The sequence below is a fragment of the Sinohyriopsis cumingii genome, chromosome 15 (genome assembly GCF_028554795.1).
Source record: "Sinohyriopsis cumingii isolate HCF-2022 chromosome 15, ASM2855479v2, whole genome shotgun sequence".
Lineage (NCBI taxonomy): Eukaryota > Metazoa > Mollusca > Bivalvia > Unionida > Unionidae > Sinohyriopsis > Sinohyriopsis cumingii.
Genome location: NC_142975.1, coordinates 150,155,534 through 150,177,299, shown reverse-complemented (window position 1 = coordinate 150,177,299; position 21,766 = coordinate 150,155,534). Strand labels below are relative to the sequence as shown.

The 21,766-nt window shown below is 33.9% G+C and overlaps 1 protein-coding gene across 1 annotated transcript; it reads left to right on the top strand.

Annotated features, from left to right (window-relative positions):
• The first annotated feature begins 3,224 nt into the window (after positions 1 to 3,224).
• Positions 3,225 to 16,121, top strand: LOC149783056 (uncharacterized). The gene is made up of 5 exons (XM_089934654.1): positions 3,225 to 3,344; positions 7,863 to 8,093; positions 10,271 to 10,432; positions 11,633 to 11,708; positions 13,125 to 16,121. The coding sequence occupies exons 1-5, from the start codon at positions 3,296 to 3,298 to the stop codon at positions 13,813 to 13,815; spliced, it is 1,209 nt and encodes a 402-aa protein (XP_089790780.1). The 5' UTR covers positions 3,225 to 3,295; the 3' UTR covers positions 13,816 to 16,121.
• The last annotated feature ends 5,645 nt before the right edge of the window (positions 16,122 to 21,766 follow it).

Sequence of the window (21,766 nt, the reverse complement as noted above, 5' to 3'; positions counted from 1 at the left end):
AGAATTTAAACCTGTGTTGTTTTTACCACTTCAGCCTCTATGGCATTGAAATCAAAGGACAAACCGAAGATTACGTCAGTCTGAAAATCATTATCTTCTACCGTAAAGTCAAAGTTCTGAAGGTGGACAACAGAAATCTCGGTAATAATTTCATGCATTCTTTGTTCAGAAAAGTGGATTTATCTTTGAAAAACTAAACTTGTTAGCAGCAGCATGGATTTTACCCTTATTCACCTTACCTGTAAAATCTCTGACGTACGGAATAGAAGCCGAGAATACACATCTGCATGCCACCGTAGTACAGAAACCTGACACTTCTTATGTCTTCAACGACACAGAGTTGACAGAAGCTGACTATCCTCCCAATGGTGGATTTAACGACGGTCGAAAGAAAAAGGGCGTGGTATAAAATTTATGGATCATTTGCATTTGAACATGTGATGGGGAGACAAGTATTTATTGAATAGAGTGGATTTACGCCGGAGACTGAATCGAAGTATTACCGTATTCACTTTTATAGAAAACGAATACCAAACGGACATCGACGAAGCCATAGTTTACGTAAGCCGTCTGGAAGTCTTACCTAAAGCGGGAAACGACATCAGACAAACTCTAAGAAGAATGTTGGCCAGGTACCATCGACGAAGAGTGGAAGTGAAGACTTTCACCATTACCTCTGGATTCCGATCCAAGATCGAAAATCATGTATTCCAAGGAAAGTTACCTAAGTGTTTGCTCATTGGCGACGTTAAGAATGCGTCCCTGAACAGAGCCATCGGTCAAAATGCTTTCCATTTACATTACTTCAACGTGTCTATGATACGCGTTGAAGCTAATTTTGACCAGAAATAATGCTTCAGAAGTTGATTGACCTTGTTTGAAGCTACATGATATTTAAGAACCAATTACAGCCGTTGTATTTCGTTGGAGATGCTCCATGGGAATTTAATTCACCCCAGTCCTAGGTAGCGACAAAGGATATTTTCACCCTATAAATCGGGCCAACTTCTTGTGAAGCATCAGTTTGCACTAGCTCTGGAAAACTCAGTGAAGGTCATCCTAGAAGCAGAATTTGGCAATGTTTTGGAAATCAACAGTTTGAAACATGTAATTCAAGACTATTAAAAAAGATTATGCATGAAGAACCCATGCAGATATGTATGTTTTTATGCAAAAAAAGAAGTAAAATAAATAGTCATGTTGTCGAGATGGTCGGAACTGAAATAACATTCAGTCCATTGTGCTGTTACTGTCTGGGCCGAAATAATCACCATCCTGACCAGATAACATTGTTATGGATGTCAAATCGATCATAAGAGTAGAAGAAAAAAAAAACTCGACGAATGTTTGATGATGATGAGTCAAGAAGAAACGTCGGAAGAGTATCTGAAAGAGGCATGGGTTGTCATCTCAGAAAAGACATTTTTGAGAAAGTGGTATAAATACTTGCGTGACCATTCCTTACCTCCATTGACTTCTTTGTAGACGAACGCACCGAAACTCTCTTGCAAAAGAGTACAAACTACCCAATCATCAACTTACTTGACAGATTGTCAGCTGTGAATTAGCGACTTATCGTTATCTGTTAAAAAACAAAACAAAATAGATACATGGTAACTTCAATATCTTCTAAATAACTGTGGTGTGCTGTAAAGATGGACGTACACATGGAAGGCCTAGAAATGTATCGTGCCTACGTGATCAACAAAGATAACAGTCTTCTTCCAGGAACCTAGTGAGTAGCAGTCCAGTTTTCTGTCAATCACAGTGTAGAATATTTTGATCCTTACGAATTACCTACCCTGAAAGACGACATCATTGACTTTATGAGAAGACATGCTGTATTTACTTGATTCAATAATGTGAGATTACAAGGATCGGATGCGATGGTGTGTGAATAATGTTTTGTGTATTTCTTCATCAGCATCATCTGACAGTGCTTTATATTTTTGGAAGTCAATTTATGCTGGTGTGTACCCTTTGTCTTTGAACAAATTCCTAAAACGTATAACTCCATCACTTGTAAAATATGTTGTTGCTACCAAGCAATACCAATTGTGTGTTTATGTTTTGTGTATGTCGGTGTATCTCCTTTGACTTTAAAAAAAAAATTCCTAAGACGTGTAACTCCATCACTTGTAAATGTGTGTTTGCTTGGTATTGTGTGTTTGCGTATGTTTTGTGTATGTCTATGTCTTCCACAACAGCTAAAACTTTAAACCCCTTGCCCATTCTCTCGTATGTTTGAGGGTATAATAGTGTTTCTATTAACACTTCCTACCCTTGTGTGATAAGAATGTATATCTCTGTCAGGGTGTGTGTCTATTTCATCCCCTCCTTGTTTGCATCCTACAACCTCTTGTGTGATAATATATTTGTGTGCATGTAAGTATAAGGGGTGTGCATAAAGACTCTTACCATTTTCGTTGAATAGTAGGGGTGTGTTGTTGCCAGCAATCACAAAAAGTGGCTGCTGGATGGTAATTGTGGCTTCTTGGATTGTAGTCAATATGCAGTAGCTGGATAGTGTGTTAGATAGTAATTAAAAAGAGGCCGCTGGATAGTAAGTGAGTGTGATGGTTTGTAGAACAAAAGGCAGCATTCCATTTTCCCTTTGCCCACATAAACATTTAACCGTTGTTCCTATACATATTTGTCTCCATAAAATCTTTTTTCCGTATAAACATTTGTCCCCATAATACCATGCTGTTGTTAAACCTAAAGACAATTTTAGCATAGGGTTTCCCCTTGTCCCCCAAGTGACTCCTGCATGTAAACATTTGTTAATTCCCGTACGCCCCGCAAGTATTTCTTACAACAACTCAAAGATGCTTTCAATACAAAGCAGTTAGAAAAATAATAAAAGACGGAAGAAACGCCCTATTTTGGATTCCTATTTTGGGATTTCTTTTCGACCTGAACAGTTTCAGTCATTTCTTATTTTAAGAGCTGTTCTTAAAGCTCTTAAACGGTATTCCACCTCCTGTTTGTCTATAAAGAAATAAAGACTACAAGTAAAGCATACGGAGCTGTCTGTTTGTATATATATATATATATATATATATATATATATATATATATATATATATATATATATATATATATATATAACTTCCTTTTACTTCTTACACATGAGTGTTTAGTTTACTTGAATTGCGTGAATGAGTGGTTGACTTCATTTATATGACCTTTAGCACGTAACATTAATATCCTATTCAATTCGTATGGATACGCAGGACTATCGTTGCTTTGCTGGTTGATACATACATCCTCTATACGGATAACGGAAATTACAATGAAAGTTGCTTTTGTAGGAATCTTTGCCTTGTGCCTTATCAAAAAAGGTAGGTAGTTCTACCTGACTTTAATTGATTTTGTAATCGACATTCTCTCATAAACCTGCTTTGCTATGTTTTTAACTGTAACACCCAGTGGTGGAGTGAGGGGGTGTGGATGCGTCTTGGGATGTGGTGGCGGGGCAATTGTCCCCATGGAGCCTGGAGAAAGTGGATGCCGTCGGGAGCTATTTTGCAGCATAAATTTTCATTGCATTTCAACTTATCTTAGAGTAACAGGGGCAAATCCTCACAAAACCTATATTTAGAGGAGGGCGATAAAGGATGGCAACTGATATAAAAACTCTTCTCTGTGCCAAAGTAGGGGCACCAAGAGAAAAATGGCGCCTTGAACCCTCGTTCCGCCACTATTAGTATATATGTCTTTTAGAAAGTTTCATTGCTGCCCGGCAGGTGATATTCCTTACCCTGGAATCGTGGTCTCGCACCTGATCCTTGACGTGAGCCCCACCTATATTCCGACTGGGGATGTTTGGGATTCTTTTACAAGTTCTCTTTCAGAATGCCCCCATTTCTTTGCATCTGTAATTAGCTTAACACTTTCTTTGACTTTCCCCTCCATATGATACCTTTGAATCCTTTAGAGAAGTCACAAGTTCGATAGCTTCCCTCTTACGTTTCTGGATTACAATACTCAACGATGATGATCATGCTTGACACGGATTTAATCTCTTTTAGACATCGTCATGTTTCGTGCTCATTTTTGAGAATCCTTCTGCTAAGACTCATCTCTATTAAATGCTCCAAGTTCTACACCAATCTGTACTTCTTCATCAAAGGATTTTAGGGCGTGCCGGCTGTAAGAAAATAATTCTTTTTCTTCAATGACATGAGCTTTCTTCTGTTGCAATTTTTATGTTAGCATATAATATTAATGCAGGTTGACAAAAATCTTTGGTGAAATTATCTAAGCAACAACTTAATGACGCTCGGCAGAATCACAAACCACATTTTTTTTTAAAAAGTGTTAAAAAAATTATAAACTTTACTTTTAAAAAACGTTGTCAGAGAATATGCCAAAGGTATTTCTGTATTTGGATTCTTTTTAAATTGACAATTCCGGAGGCGGGCATGAAATAATATCCTCGCAGCTAGTCACGATGATGACTAATAAAAAGTGCAACTCTTGTGGAAATTTTCTTCTCTTTTTGAAAAGGGTGTTTAAGTCATGAGATAATGCAATGGGGCTTGATCAAATTTGATGACGATTTTCTCTTTTTGTATTGATAATATACAACCTGCTAATTGTCCTATGTTGATAATTGTCAGCTAGATAAAGAAAAACTTATTATTAGATATGATTCTTGTATAAATTTTATTTTTGGGCTTGATGTAATATATTTAAATTTAGTCAAGACAGTATGGAGGTTCACGCGTGCCGGCAAGGCAACGAGTGCCTTAGCTTGTTTGTGCGTGCGATTTAAGTAAACCGTCAACATACGCTTAATGGTATTATGTTTTGTCTTCAGCATGTGCATCTCGTTCATTTGAACATGCCAGGACATCGGATGTTTCACTCAGGATAAAATCTTTTGACATTAGTATATATGAGATTATGCTGTCTCGTGTATATTATGAACTTCTCATGAAATAATGGAAGCTTTTGACGCAGAACATCAAATCCTCTGCAAAAGAAATGTATATGTACAAGTTAGCTATGTCAACCCATGCTGATATAAATAAACCTGTAGTACCACAGTAGACAGTAGATTTATTGAAGCGTCGAGTTTATTTTAGGTTTATTGAAGCCTCGAGTTTATTTTACAATGCGAAGGCCTCAACTTCTTTAATGCTGAAAGGATTACCGATTCAGAAAAATGGGAATTTGATTTTAAGGTTTTATTTGCTGTAAATAATTGTGGCTCGTTCTTCTTGGTCAAAGACGACCATGATATCCCTAATTAGGTTGATTTATGTGAGGTCGCTGAGTCCAGTTTGTGATCTGAACTAACTATCTGTGGCATACTTTAAGGGGATGGAATGTTTCAAGGATAACTTGAGCGACTCTTTGAAGCATTTCTTTTATCCACCATGAGATCTCTTTCCCTCCTTCAGCTTGCCGCAGAAAATCTTTGCCAGTCGTTCTTCTGACATCCTGGTGACGTGACCTGCACATTATCAAGGAGTGGATGCTATAAAAACCTGCTCTAGAGAGAACCTCAGTATCTTGCACCCTGTCCTGTCATCTTATCTTCATCATTTTCCCAGGCAACCCACGTGGAAATCGTTCAGCTTCTTGGCATGGCGTCTGTACGCCGTCAAGATTTTGCAGGGTCGGCAACACAATGGCCTTCTTGACCGTCAGCTTTGTGTGCATACTGAGCCTCTGCGCTCCGATAAATTTGCACGTAGTCTGCCAAAGGCAATTTAAAGAATTAGGAAAAACCAAAACAACATATAATGTATGCTGCAAATTTATACACGAGTAGCAAGGAATATTTAATTTTCATTGATAACATATGGCTTCATCCTCCCCACAGGTTTCTTTAAATAATTATTGCAACAAAGCTTTTAAATTACCATTGATGTGCAGCGAAATTACGGCTAGACATATCTTCTCGAGCCTATTTCTCCACTGTAAAACATTGTCACTCACATGTCTGTGTGTGTGTGTGGGGGGGGATTTTTGTGTGTATGTGTATGTGTAACACTTTGAAAACCATTCACCATTTTAGGATGAGTGACTTCTATTGTAATATAAAAAATCAGATCTGCACACCGTGAAGTACAGAAAAATAACAATAAAAAGCAGATATTTTAAATGTTTTTGTCAGCAATCTTTCCTTTACATAAATCTGGACAATAACTTCATATGCTGCTATTACAGAACAAAAAAAAAAAGCATCGGGTATCGACCAAAAGGTACAACTTCACCTCCGAAAATAATAAAAATTAAAAAATATAAATAATCCAATAAAATAGATTTTTGAAAAGTAATACATTTTTGTTCGGAACTTTTGTTTCATTTTGCCGTAGTTTGCTTTTCATTGACATTAATGTATGATCTGCAGTGATTACGGGATCAGCATCTAGACCATCGTCAATCAACAGTGATATACAAGCCTAGCAGTATGAGGGAACAAATGCTTCAACGCACACACACACACACACACACACACTATTTTTGGGTCCTGTAAACTGGCCACAAATTTCCGAGTTTCATGACATTGATAAAATAAATTGTTTTTATGTCAGTCAAGTATCTTGACTGGTTGAACACCTTTTACTAAGAACACTGCTGGAACGCTGTTTTAACACTCACAATAGAATGTAGAATCCGACTGCTGACATTTATTAATGACGATACATGATCATAATGAAAATCACGCATGACCATTACTTAGTGGGAAATTTGTTTTCTTATTTTATATACAGTGATAAATATTATTAAGCTCAATCAAATATTAAACATTTTCACTATGGAAGCTTTCGAACCTATCAATAGGGCTTACAAAATGTTTCCATGTACACCCTCTGCATTTCAAACAAATGCAAACAGATAGATCTAGCGGCAGATAATTAGTTGTTGAACTGGACATTTGAAAGACATTTTTAAAGCATTTATGAGGCATATATATATATATATATATATATATATATATATATATATATATATATATATATATATATATATATATATATATATATATATATATATCATTGACTTTACCCAATCATTCATACTGATGTTTATCCTCATAACCTTTGAATCTTTAATAGTGAGAATATCAAACAGTTTTTTCTTGTCCAGGTGTAAATACAACGTTATTATACTAGCTTGTTACTAGACATCGTATCATACATGTTATTATATTAGCTTGTTTCTAGATATCGTCTCATACATGTTATTATACCAGCTTATTACTAGACATCCTCGCATACATGTTATTATACTAGCTTGTTACTAGACATCGTCTCGTACATGTTATTATACCAGCTTATTACGTGACATCCTTGGATACATCTTATTATGCTAGCTTATTACTAGACATCCTCGCATACATGTTATTATGCTAGCTTGTTACTAGACTAGCTTGTTACTAGACATCGTCTCGTATATGTTATTATACCAGCTTATTACTGGACATTCTCGCATGCATGTTATTGCACTAGCTTATTACTGGACATCCTCTCATACGTGCTATTATGCTAACATATTATTGGACATCCTCTTATGTATGTTATTATACTAGTTTATTACTGGACATACTCGCATACATGTTAATATATTAGCTTATTACTAGAAATCCTCGCATACATGTTAATATACTAGCTTTTTACCGGTCATCCTCGCATGCATGTTATTATGCTTGCTTATTACTGGACATCCTCGCATAAATGTTTTTATTCTAGATTTTTGCTGGAAGTCTTTGCATACGTGTTATTATGCTAGCTTATTACTTTACATCTTGGCATGCATGTTATTATACTAGATTTGTACTGGAATAGCAGAATCACATTACGTAGTTTGTTTTTATAATTTCTGCAAAAGATTCTTTATTTCAGCTCAATTATTTCAATGCGACGAAGACAGCCTCTTCAACTCACTTCAGTGCGCTTCAGGAAAGTGCTGCACTCCTGAGGACAAAGTGGTCAAACTTCCTGCAGCTACTGACCCTATTTTCTTTTACAGCTGTTGGTTTGGGAGTTACCGTATGTTTGAGGAACGTCTGAATAAAACATGCGTTAGTGTTTCAGGTCTATGCAAAGTGACACTCTCTTACTGCTACCTGAAAGGTATTGCATTAGAATTACATTTTTAAGACTTCTCGAATTTTGTCACAAAAACCACTTTTATATTTATCACTTACCTTTTCGAAATGTTTAACTTTGCGATTAATTTTCGATAACAGTCAACCTAACCTAAATATTAGAGATATTCTTGTGTGATACATTATCTATTCAACGTTTATATTTCGTACATAACTTTTTTCTAACTGTTTTAATCAGCTTTAACAGGATTTCATATGTGGTATGTTCATAACAGTTCTCAAGATTGTGCATAAATGCAGGGATTCAATATCTTTATTGATTACTCTTACTGAATATCATTCTTTAAAATGCAAACTGCACAGCCTGTATTCTAGTCAAAACCTGTAAAGACACTGCCATCTCACCTCTTTCTGCGTGGGATCGAGTCTTGGGCTCAGCCAATATGGATATGTGAGAAAGCTTGCCAGTAGCTTCTCGAGGGTCGGTGGTTCTTTCCTGGGATTTCCCGGGTTCTTCCTCCACCATTAATACTGGCCGCCATGTATAGCCTATCGTGTGCTGAAAAAATGGCGTTAAACCCTACAACAACAACAACAACAACAACTAGTCACAACCGGCATTCAAGAACATTGAAGAATAGGGTGACTGTTTTTGTAATTATTTTTGCATTAATTTTATTATTGTTTTGACGGGGGAGGATTTAGTCCCTTGTATGTGCAAGCAGCTGTGTTTCAATCAATTGGTTTTATAGAAATGTATGCACCCACACATGCACACACACGCACAATATATATATATATATATATATATATATATATATATATATATATATATATATATATATATATATATATAGTTACGTGTATGTAATTTGTATTGTTCGTAATCTTTTCTTAACGATTATATGTTGCATGCGCGTTTTTTTGGACTTGACCTTGTCCGAAATCAAGTTAATTGTGTACCTGACTAGGACCATTGATTTTGTGAACACTATAATACATAGCTAATATTTCTCTGTGAGAATATATTAAATATTAAGATCAATGTCAATAGAAGTAAACATGTTTATCCTAATATGAATCTAGGCTATCGGTATTCCCCATGAAATACCTGGTGTACCTGATGTTTTCCATGTTCTTTATTATAATTTTAGTAATAGGTCTTGTCTTGTTGACAACTTAGAATGGTCTAGAAATGAACTGTTGACCCTCAGCTTGGTTATATTTTTATGTCTTAGCTTTTTATTTAATGTTTACTTGAGAAATTACTCATTCTTGCATTAATATATTTAGTAGAATCAGTCTTATTGTTGTGTTTAGTATTTCATTTAAGTGTAATTATTTATTCAAATTATAATTCAATGGAATCACAATGTGCTCATCAATAATATTCTTGGACAGAAACATTAATTTGGAATTGCAATGAATTTAGACAAGAAATCTTTTGGATTATATTATTGTGACACATAAAAAAACTCCTACCACATTGCCACAATCCATTGGCACATGAGCATATTCGAGATTATAGACACATCAAGACATTCAAATTGGAACTTACTTGGAATGAAAGTGGTTCAAACCTTAAACAACTGTATGCTACTTAAATACCTCATATTTATACTTAAATACCATACATTTAAACTTAAATACCCTTTACTACAAGTTTACATAGAGTATATTAACGAACATCTTTCGAGTCTGCTTAAATAATACTGATTTGCAAATTGATACAGTCAGCGTCAGTAAAGAGTATACTCAACTTGTTCACAGGAACCATTGTGTATGAAACGAAAATCAATGGATCCCACAGACGGTAAATGCCACTGCAAATAAATAACCATGTAGCGTCTTCTTTCTTAACATTCATTGCCCATTTCAGTCCATTTAATAAATATTCCTTATTTCATGCATTCACAGAACCACATGATTTAATCATTTCTTTGAAGAAAACAACATATTTCTCGCCTGAACTGCACTAAACAGACCTAAATGAGATCGACTGTACTTGGTCCAACCTCGTCTCTTGTACGTCTACTAATTTTGCTAGTACGACCACCAGCAATACCACTGCCATCATCGTCACCGATATCGCTATTGCTAGTGCTAATACTGCTATTAACGGCACATATATGTGACATTCTCTCTAGCCAGCATATATGTTTCCAGAGTCCTGCTATTACAGCATGAGTCTTTATTTTTAAGACACGCCGTCTTCAAGTACAACTACAGTAGCAACATTTTCGAGTTCAGCACGATTGGATAATGTGTCAAATAGTCCAATAACGTTTGAAAATACACCAACATTGATACACAAAGCGGTGACTTCTGAAGCCAACGTTTCTTCTAGGATGATACGTACATCAGGTAAAAATGACGATGACAACAAAAAATATCAATGTACGAAATCTGTATGGAAAAGAAAGTCGACTGAAAGAATATTTTTACATGAAAAATTATATTATCTTTAACGAATGAGATGATTCAATTTATTTTGTAGTTCGTGTCAGAAATACACAGTTTTTATCTGGATTTTCTCTTATGATGAGCAATTTTTCTGAGATGAGTAACCCATCTTGGAGCTGTATTAACTAACATTTAAAGTGGAAGTCAGCACCAGAGCGGACGAAAATGAATATAGATTCACATGCCCAAAACACTTACTAACAAGTCAAATCAGAGCCGCTGAGTATTCTAGTCTAAAGCAGAAGCCACACGGAAAGCTATACGTATAACTTAATAACAATAATTTATTCAACAAATATCAGCTGTTGCAAATTTTTTAAAAATTATGTCGTTTCTACAAAATGTTTATGTTGTTGCTAGTCAAAATATAGTCTATTGATGAAATAAGTTGCATTTTCTTCTCTTTTTCTAGATGCTTTAACTTATAATTTCTATTTAAAAAAAACAAAACAACAACAACCGCCAACAAACTCTTAGACTGAGGTGGTCGATTTTTAACAGTTTGTTCGCTGTTGACAAAGCGCTAAAGTTATGCCAGGGACATTTGTTCACCGTTTTCAAAACAGTGCAAAATCTGTCAGATTGAAACAAAACTTTGTTATTATGACTTAAAATCATCCAAACAATTTACTAAAAAATTGACTTCCTCAAACTAAACAATTTTCTATAAATGAATTATTGCTTGAACGTATGTGACTACGGCTTAGAGATGTGTCGAAAGCTCGGAATTGTCTCCGACTCTCCATTTCTCCACACCCCACGACTAAAGGTGGCCACCACTGAATAAAGCAGAAGTCTTTCATTTTTATAACACTGAGCTTAATCAGTTTAGTGACTTTGAGCACTTTCCTTTTGTTCTTCATTCTACGACAGGAAACAAAATGACAACCGTTCTAGATAATATGGGTGGGTTCGAATTTTGTCCTTAAAAGTTTCCAACAGAACAGTGCCAGACAAGCTCATATTTGTATCTGACTAGTTTACAAAAAAGAATAAAATATTTATCGACTAGAGAATATCAAATATAAAGTCAGTTTGTTTCACTGTATTTGTTTGTTTAAAAAAAAACATCCATAATAACAAACATTTTTTTCGTTACAGATGGTGTAATTGTCGGTGTATCTATTACCGTTGTAGCTATGGTCATCTTTGGTGTTGCTATTCTTCTGGTCATAAGGTATAGCAAGAAATTTTACAGTTTTAAAAAAGTATTGGATTTCGTCTAACTTGACCATATTTCATATTTTCTTTAAGTCTGCTCAACGTCTTTTTTCGGGAATGGTAAAGAAAGTTGCCATCTCAACATAAAATCAATAAATATGGAAGGCAATATATATATTTCATTGTTTGTGTTTTAGTTTACTTTGTGTTTTTTTTTTAATATGCTATCCAAATTCTAGTACATTTTCTACCTGACCTGATTCATTGATTTTGGTTTTGTGAACAACATGTTTATCTCAATCTGAGTCTGTAACTTTGGAAATTTCCCACGAATTGCAAGGTCAACCTAATGTTTACTACCCATTTTATATTATAATTTTAGTAATAGACATATGGTTATAAGTATAACAAATTTTTTTAAACATTACGAACCTTACAGAACAAAACTTTCAGTTAGGCAATAGTTTTTTGCTAGAAACTGCAAGTTATTTTTTTTTGCACTTTTACTTTTGTATAACAAGGGAAATAAATTATTTGTTGAATTTTACAAAGCTTGTCACTTCTCATTCTTTTCTAGTACTTAATGTAATACCAGAGAGTCATTATATATATATATATATATATATATATATATATATATATATATATATATATATATATATATATATATATATATATATATATATATCTGGAAAAGAAACACACTAGAGTGTCTGAGCAATCAAAAACTGTATAGCAGTAATAAAGGGTGTGGGGCCTAGTGGCCGAGTGGTCTAAAGCGCTCTCCGTTACGGATCACTGCCATCTCAACTATGTCTGCGTGGGTTCGAGTCTCGGATTCAGCTAATGTGAGTATGCGATAAAGCTTGCCAGTAGCTTCTCGTGGGTTGGTGGTTCTTTCCGGCGTTTTCCCGGGTTCTTCCTCCACCATTAATACTGGCCGCCATGTATAGCCTATCGTGTGCTGAAAAATGGCGTTAAACCCTACTACAACAACAACAGTAATAAAGGTACAGATCTGAAGCCAACAAAAGGCAAAACTACTGCCAACACATTTGAATAAAGTGCCTTACAAAGACTGGAGCACGGACATATTTCAACTGTTTATCAAGTCAAACATGCAAATATTCGCTTATGCTACATTCGTCAATTCAAAAGAAAAAAAAGAACAGAAAACAACCAGCTGCTCTGGCAACTGTATCGTCTTCTCCTAAAACGTATCAAAATAGAGTGAAATGCAATGATATTTTATTATTTTCGAGTGATGTTGATAAGTGATTTTAATTATTGTAACGTTGATACGTGATTTTAATAAAGTTGATACGTGGTTTTAATAATTGTAATGTTGATAAGTGATTTTAATAATTGTGTTACATATTTAATATTGTTGGAAAAAAGGTTTCATTCGTACAGGACAACTCATATTTTTCAGAATTCGAAGAAAAAGAACACAGAAACGTGCAACAACAAATACATCTCAGGGAGTAATTACGTTGTCTAATAGAGGATATAATGAGGACGGAGAGCGTGAAAATAGTCACGAGGGTATTGCAGCGATCAGTTTACCTTCAATAACCTCAAATTGTGTGTCAACATATACTATATATGCAGCACTAGATAAAGGAAATAGGACAAAGGTCACAGAGAAAATACCCATTCTGGCATTTCGAAACGACTCTAATTACTGTAATGTTCAGTGTGCAGATTCAAACGAGGAAAGTGCGTATGATTCAACGGACCTACAGACAATACATGCTGTACTAGAGGACGCTTATGACCATACTGTTAGCACTGTTAATAGCCATACTGAAACAGAGGACGCTTATGACCATACTGTTAGCACTATTAATAGCCACGCTGTAATAGAGGACGCTTATGACCATACTGTTAGCACTGTTAATAGCCATACTGAAACAGAGGACGCTTATGACCATACTGTTAGCACTGTTAATAGCCACGCTGTAATAGAGGACGCTTATGACCATACTGTTAGCACTATTAATAGCCATACTGTAATAGAGGACGCTTATGACCATACTGTTAGTACTGTTAATAGACATACTGCAATAGAGGACGCTTATTACCATACTTTTAGAATTGATAATAGCAATACATATAACTAAACGTACCAGGAAATAAAATCAATCGATCCTACATGTGGCGAAGAGTTATGGTTGAATGCTGAGGTGATAGTGATTTTAATCTATATGCTGTGCTAAACTTAGGTCAAACGTTGCTTACAAAAATGTGCACAACCTGTCTCATTCATTCAACACCTACTTCAGGGTAAATGCAGAAAATGATGGATAAGGCAACGCAAAGATTAAAATTTCAAACTTAATAGCTGTTTAATATGAGGAATTTTAAGTCATGACATTTAGGTAAGGACATCGTTCAAAGAGACTGTTTTAATATTCTACTGCTGATTAAGAGAACTTCTTGCCTGTGACAAGAAGAATCGCATTATAGAATTGGATTACTGAGACAGACTACATGGATGCATTCTGTAAACTCAATTTACGAAACTTTATCAAGAGGAACATTCTTGCATTCAATACCTTGAATTAGAAAAAAATGTTATTTATTATCTGGTTTGTGACGAGAGAGAGGTAAAGAGGTTTTCGTACCCAATGGGTTCTTCCTCGCTCACGTGTCTCATTTATTATGATTCCTTCCATGATCAGTTTTGAAATTCCTGATGCTTCCTGAAAGACAACTTTGCCCCTCTTTAACCAAATGCTTTGGCCTAATAAATGACAGTCTAAATTATAAAATTTGGCTACGGTGTGCTGTCCGAGTACCCTTTATTATCGCGAAAATCTCAAAGCAATATATACCCAAGTATTAGCTTAGTTCCCCAAGAAACGCCATTTTGTTATAATCGCTTTCCGTTTTTAAGTCATTCATTCTAACAACGACCTTGTTAACCCATTTCTGTGTTCAGTTCAGGTTTAAATTATGTTTTCGTTTACTTCAGTTTTAACTACATAAGTGCTACCACTTAACGAGGTTGCCTCCTGATTGACTTCATTTTCAACTACATCAGCAATACCACTTAACGAGGGTGTCTTCTGGTGTACTTCAGGGTCAACTAAATCAGCAATATCACTTAACGAGGGTATCTTCTGAATTACTTCAGTTTCAACTACATCAGCAATATCACTTAACGAGAGTGTATTCTGTTAGACTTCATTTTAAACTACATCAGTTATACTACTTAACGACGGTGTCTTCTGATCTGCTTCAGTTCTAACTACATTAGTGTTACTGTTGGACGAGCATGTCTTTTGATCGATTTCAGTTTTCAATGTATCTGTCTCCAATTTGTCGATTTTTCTATATCACCGTTGTTATCAATCACTTGATGAACATATTCTGTTGCATCTGTTCTTAATTGTTCAACCTCATCATGTGATTTGTTGTCAAATTCGATGAATTTAACCTCCTTTTGTTGTCAGCTTCTGACTTAAGTCTGTAATAGTTAAATGATAATGTAGTTTTCATAGATCCCATCGTGCTTTAATTATTTATTTTCGGACATACCCTACCTTTTGAGCAATATCTGTTAAATCATTCCTCTTCTGCAACTTGTGCATTTGTTTGTGGGTTTTTTTTGTTCTCTTGTTTGGTTTATTTTGTTTTGTTTTGTTGTTTTTTGTTGTTGTTGCTATTGTTGCGTATTTCATTACTTTAGTCTCTCTGTAACCTTTGCAGCTGTGATTGCAGAGTATTGTAGTCTTCCAGTGTTTTTCTACTTCGCATATATCTCATTGATCATTTCTATTCCATTAAAATGTAGATATTTTGTTGAATATTGGGTATCACATTTGCTATTTCCTTTACTCTTTGAATGTCTTGCATTGCGTAGATAAAGTAATGAACATATGTCCGAACGATTCATATGCATCAGTCTGTTAGATATCTAATTTACTATTTAATTTTCACTGTGTTCAATAGCTGATAATGTATTGTTGCTTTACTCCTTTACATGCCAGGCTATTTCAAATTATTTTCTTCCAACATCCTATGTATTTGATTATGAGCTACTTTGTATGCGAAATTACTGTTAGCTGCATCTAATGTTTGTAATGAAGATCACTTGATTATACGTTGTTTGTTCTTTTGAGGTTAGGTCAGTGTTAATTATTCGACGTAGTGTAACATCTTTCGCCTGATTCTTGCTCAATGCTTAAAGGAAAACAACAATTGCAGAATAATCTTTAGTGGGGTCTAAATGTTACTTTTGTCTTTTATCCTACGTTAAGAAATGTAATGTTACAGTATAGCCTAAAATATAACTTTACATCTCTTTTATGCTGATATTCAAAATGTTAATTTTATCACCCTGTAATTTCTTGTAACACTGTTTAAAGAAAATTGAAGTGAAACTTTTTAATGGATACAGACTCTAGTAAACAAATAATAATCATATGAGTTATTTATTGTGTTATTGATTTGGTCGAGGTAAATGCATACATTTTTAGGTTTCAGAAATCCTCAAACGCTACCCGATTCAGCAAATACCTCTCTCTCTCTCTCTCTCTCTCTCTCTCTCTCTCTCTCTGTATATATATATATATATATATATATATATATATATATATATATATATATATATATATATATAATTTCTAATCAGGGTAACTTTAAGTTTTGAATTGTGTTCTAGACATTTATCATCTCTACTTCCTACGTTGTCACCATTTGCCTTTTTCATGAACATATATGTTATTAAAGCCGTCAGTGGTGAAAACAGAACATGTTGTCACTAATGCAAGGAAATATATTGTTCCTTAGTTCATCGAAAATATTGTCATATCCAACAACAAAACTTGTTCTTTGCAACCGTATAGATAGTTGTTGATATATTGTGTCAGTTAGATTGGTAAAATAATATTTTTCCTCATAGAGTCCGTTGATTGAAAGATAATGTTCCAATTGTATATAAAATATCCATAAAATCAGAACTTATGCGTCCTATACAATGGCTATTGTCAGCCTGACATGTGAATTGTCCTGAGGTGTGTTCTTCTTTTAATTTTCCCTTCTCCTCGAAAGTTCGTTTGAATTTCTTTTTACTTTGGCTTTTTTACAATTTATATGCTGCATTATAAACATGCTTCTCCTTTTAGTTCTTCTCGTTGGGTATGTATTTATGTGATGTATTTATGTAAGCATGTATGTATGTATGCATATATGTATGTCTGTCTGTATGTTTGTATTTATGTATGTATGTATGTATGTATGTATGTATGCATGCATGCATGTGTATGGAATCATTTGCCTTGTAATGATGAAAGAAAACTCATATTCAAATGTTGATAATTGAAGATAACTTATTTCATTGAGGAGAGTTTGAATAGCTTGAATAGCAATGCACTGTCCGTCTTTCATCACCATCAATTTCACCGCGTAATAGACCAAGATTCCCGCTATAACAAGTTCGTTTGTAAAGAAAAAGTGTTGTTTGAGATATAAATGGATCCACTAAAAAACAACTAATGCTATTTATTTACTATTCCGTTTTGTGCCCTCCGTATTTGTTCTATGTGTTCCTTATAGTCCTTTTAAAATTTCCCAGAGGTGTTTCTTTGAAACAATAAGATATTTGAATGTCATCACACTTACTCTCAATGCGGCATGAATAAAATCAATCCAGTCGTGTATGTAAGCCAATTTGAGGTCATGTAATCTACTTACAGTAAACTGCATAAATTAATAATTGAAAGAATTTGTTTTAAAAGTGATGTTACAATATACATCTGGCAATGACAAAATTTTAGCAACTCCGGAATTGATAAAAAAAAAATCATAATTCTTCTTGATGTATTTTCTTGTCCTGTCTTATTAAACTCTTTTCAGTTACATATTTACCTGATATCTCTCTGTATTTTCCACTTAAATAGCTATTCTTAATTTCTGCTTAAACTCTTCAATTTCTTAAGAAAAGGCATTATTGATATTTTTATAAGTCCTAATTCTTTTGCCAGAAGTGTTTTGTCCATTACTTTGCTATTTAAATAATTGCAACATTGCTGAGGATGGTGATGATTTTTAACTATTTCTTTGAAAAATTACTTTATGTAAAAATGATGATATAGATATGGAAGTTCGAACAGATAAATGGTCGATAAAACAAGGTGAGAAATGGGCGTTACCTTATCAGGAGGAGATACAGTATAAAGATCTTACACAACCGTTAGCATCAACTAAATGATTAAAGTTTCTTATGAGATTGGTGAAACTCTTGAATCATAATTGCATCATTATTGACAGTTCTCATCATTGATAACATTCGAAACTAATATAAAACAAATAATATAACCAGAAAATTGTTTTAAAATACATGCACATTCAAGAAGTTAAAACATCTCCTGTTCACATAAACCTGTTCCTTTGCTGTGAGTCCTATGATTCTTAAGAATGTATCATCAATAATGCAATTAAATAGGAAAACCTATGCATAGAAAGTAATGAGAATTGGGTAATAAATTATAAATATGGATCCTCACAAATACTGTATCATTGAGGCTTCCTTCTTTTGAAAATTTCTCTCAAGACATTCTGTATGTTGTCTTCCATTATCGTTTTCACAATTGCAGCTCGAGTATGTCGAACAAAATATTTGTTATTCTTCAAATGCAGCTATATATTTCTTTCTATTTTTCTTATGCTTTCATATCAGTATTATGTGCCGTGAACTGTTTATTCAGGTACCAAGCATACATACTTTTGCATGTCAATTTCTTTACTCGCTTGCTTGTGTAATATATATGTAGATTGTTTGGTTCAACAGTTCAATTCAGTTTATTTTGTCCTTGTTTTGTCCTGTTTAATCTTTTCCGATGATTGATTAATATTTCTGCAGGGAACTGTGCGTTCAGGATGGTAGTAAAGCTATCTTAATTATTGTTCATCGTCTTGCTTTGCAACGTCACAAACCTCGTGCATTTAAAACGCTATACCAATATTCAGCTTATGCCTGATACTTTCTCTTTACGTTTTATTAACCAGCCGATAGAACGATCGCCTATAACAGGTACTTTTATTTTATTTTATTCGAGGACTGATTTGTTTATTTTTTCATATAGAATACGTATATCATTTATTCCTCGTGCCTTACCGTTTTTGACCATGTTGCTTTCAGGGTTGATGATACTTATCTGGTTCGCATCATCATTATGTGTCATATGTAAATCAGGTCTTTTTTTAAAAGTATTGCAATGTATCATTTTGTATGGTGTTATGACCACACTTATATCCCATCTAAATTTATCAACAAATGCACATTATCTTTTGATAATGGCATTGTCACTTCATGTTAAACTCGTGAAACGTCTATATTCCCTCTCTGAAAACTCAGTATAATGTAGTGCTTCACTACTATTTATATTCTGTGAAAAAAAAGTATTGTTCTTTGCACATAATCACTCCCTCTGTCTGCTATTAGCAGCTGGGCTATTTACTATTTGTTCTCATAGTCTGAGTGGTCAGGAAAGTTTAGTGATTTTCCATCACACTTGAAAAAGGTGCTGAAATAGTGATTTTCAACTTTGAATTTTAATTATCTCCTGTAGGGATAGAGTCGCGCGTGAGCGCGCGCGTGTGTGTGCGTATAACGACTCTATGATCTTAAGTTAATAGAAAAGAGCATCAAGCAATAAGCTTTGTAAAATTTAACAAATAAGTTACTTTCCTAGAATACAAAGTGAAAATGTAAAAACAAAAACTTATGGTATTGCGAATTAAATCCCAAATAATCCTGGAATTACAGACAAAAGTCCTAATAATTAAATTATGAATAAACGTTAGTGAAATACAACGCTGAATTTGTTCATGCGCATGTGATCCGTATAATGCCGATATATTAATAGTCCTTTGTCGGATCACAATAATTCAAGCCAAAAATTAAATCCTTATTTGAAATTTCGCTAAAAATGCAAGTCTCGATTTCCAAGAATGGTATTTTGAAAGAACACTTTGCATTTACAGACAAGATTCATTTAAATTTAATAATCTGAAGAAATATGTTCCATCCCAAATGATAGAGCATAATACAGTTTATTCTGCCAATATCTTAAAGTACGAATGATTAATTTTTCAGCAACAAGATTATTTAGTCTTCTACCTGACCTCAGGTCACAATTAATATTTTCTATAAAAAAAAGACTCATTACCTAATTGAAAATAACCTTCTGGAAGGTTCATAGTGTTTACAAAATAAAATCTTAGTTACAATTAAAAGTCTGTTATTATAATTATAATAAAATATATGTAGTAAACAATTGGTAGACCCGGTAATTCATAGGGAATTTCCGAAGTTCGAGCCTCAGATTGAGATAAATATGTGTACATTGAAATCAAAATCAATAATTCAGGTCAGGTGGAAAATTAACTTGATTTTGGATAAGGTCAAGTCCAGCATGAAATGTCATATTATCAACAGCATATAGTGAAATATATATAAAAAAAATGAAAACCAAACTTACAAACTATATATATATATATATATATATATATATATATATATATATATATATATATATATATATATATATATATACACACATTCTAAGTGATTGTTAAAAGGTAAATGATTACCACTGCTATACGTTTCTAGTAATGGTCTAGATATTTAAACGAGAATGATCATATATTTGTTTTATTGTGGTATCATGCTGCGTACCCAGATACTTACATTAAATGAAACGTTAAACCCTACAACAGCAACATTAAATGAAGCAAGAATAAAAGACAGTTTTATGCAACCCGCATCCGGGAGAAGCTTTGCACTCTCCGAATGTCCCAGTTTTGTGTGGGTAACCAACAGGACCATTCTCTCTTTCTATTGTAAATAAGGTCACTGTGAAATCTGAGTGTAATTTTTATAGCAATGTCTTTAATTAAGCGAATGCAAAAGTTACATTTTCAAGCTAAATTTTAATGCTCTCATAAAGTAACAATGCAAGATCAAAAAATAAAAATTAATGATTTAAAATTACAAAAAAGGCCATGTATACCTTTCAAAGCTGATGTGAGAGGTATATTAATCATTGGTTATCTGTTGATCATGTACATGATGTGAATAAGCCGGCAAATACAAACAGGAAGTGTGAAGTGTCCAAACAGGAAGTGTTTAGTTTCCAAACAGCGTACTTGATATATCCCTCTTAAGTGATACAATATCTTTGTTCACTGCTAACTTATTAAACGTCATGTATGTATGTTTGTATGTATGTATGTATGTATGTATGTATGTATGCATGTATATAGGTAGGTAGGTAGGTAGTGAGGTAGGTAGGTAGAGAGATAGGTAGGTAAGAAGGCTGGTAAATTTGTGAGTGCTTAGGTGGATGAATGGAGGGATGGATGGACGATATGAAAATGTATTCAAAGGCAAACGTAAAATATACTCATGGATGTAACTACTACGGGTTTGATGTTTGGCCGGTTGGATGGATGGATATTTATTATTATTTTTTATTCGTTCTTAAAAACGACTATTTTAAACTAATACAGGGCATGGATGCTCAATGAAGAAATTTTGTGATGAAAGCAGTGAATCTCTTCGCAATTTCATGGCAGCTCATTGCCTAATATTCATCACATATCATGCCCCATTACACAATTATTGTATTTTGATAAGGTTTCTACGCAAAAATGACCTCAACATGCATTTGATAATGATGACTTCACGAAACTGATTTATGTCTAGTTCCTATGAGCATAGCTTTGACTTGTTTATTTCTATTTCCTAACTTTGACTTGTTTATGTCTAGTTCCCATGAGCATAGCTTTGCCTGTTTATTTCTATTTCCTAGCTTTGACTTGTTTATGTCTAGTTCCTATGAGCATAGCTTTGACTTGTTTATTTCTATTTCATAGCTTTCACTTGTTTATGTCTAGTTCCCATGAGAATAGGAATTTATTTATTTATATTTCATAACAACACAATGTTCTGTTCCGAGTCGGTGGAAATTACTCGTATGGGATTAAGTTCTGAATATTTTGTTATGATTTCATTGTTTCTTTGAACTTTTAAATAAATTTAACGCAGATTGATAGACAAAATAA

Coding starts and splice junctions, on each gene's coding strand:
- LOC149783056 (XM_089934654.1), top strand. CDS start 3,296: ATGAAAGTTGCTTTTGTAGGAATCTTTGCCTTGTGCCTTATCAAAAAA. Junction 3,345..7,862: donor CTTGTGCCTTATCAAAAAAG/GTAGGTAGTTCT, acceptor TCTTTATTTCAG/CTCAATTATTTCAATGCGAC. Junction 11,709..13,124: donor GCTATTCTTCTGGTCATAAG/GTATAGCAAGAA, acceptor CATATTTTTCAG/AATTCGAAGAAAAAGAACAC.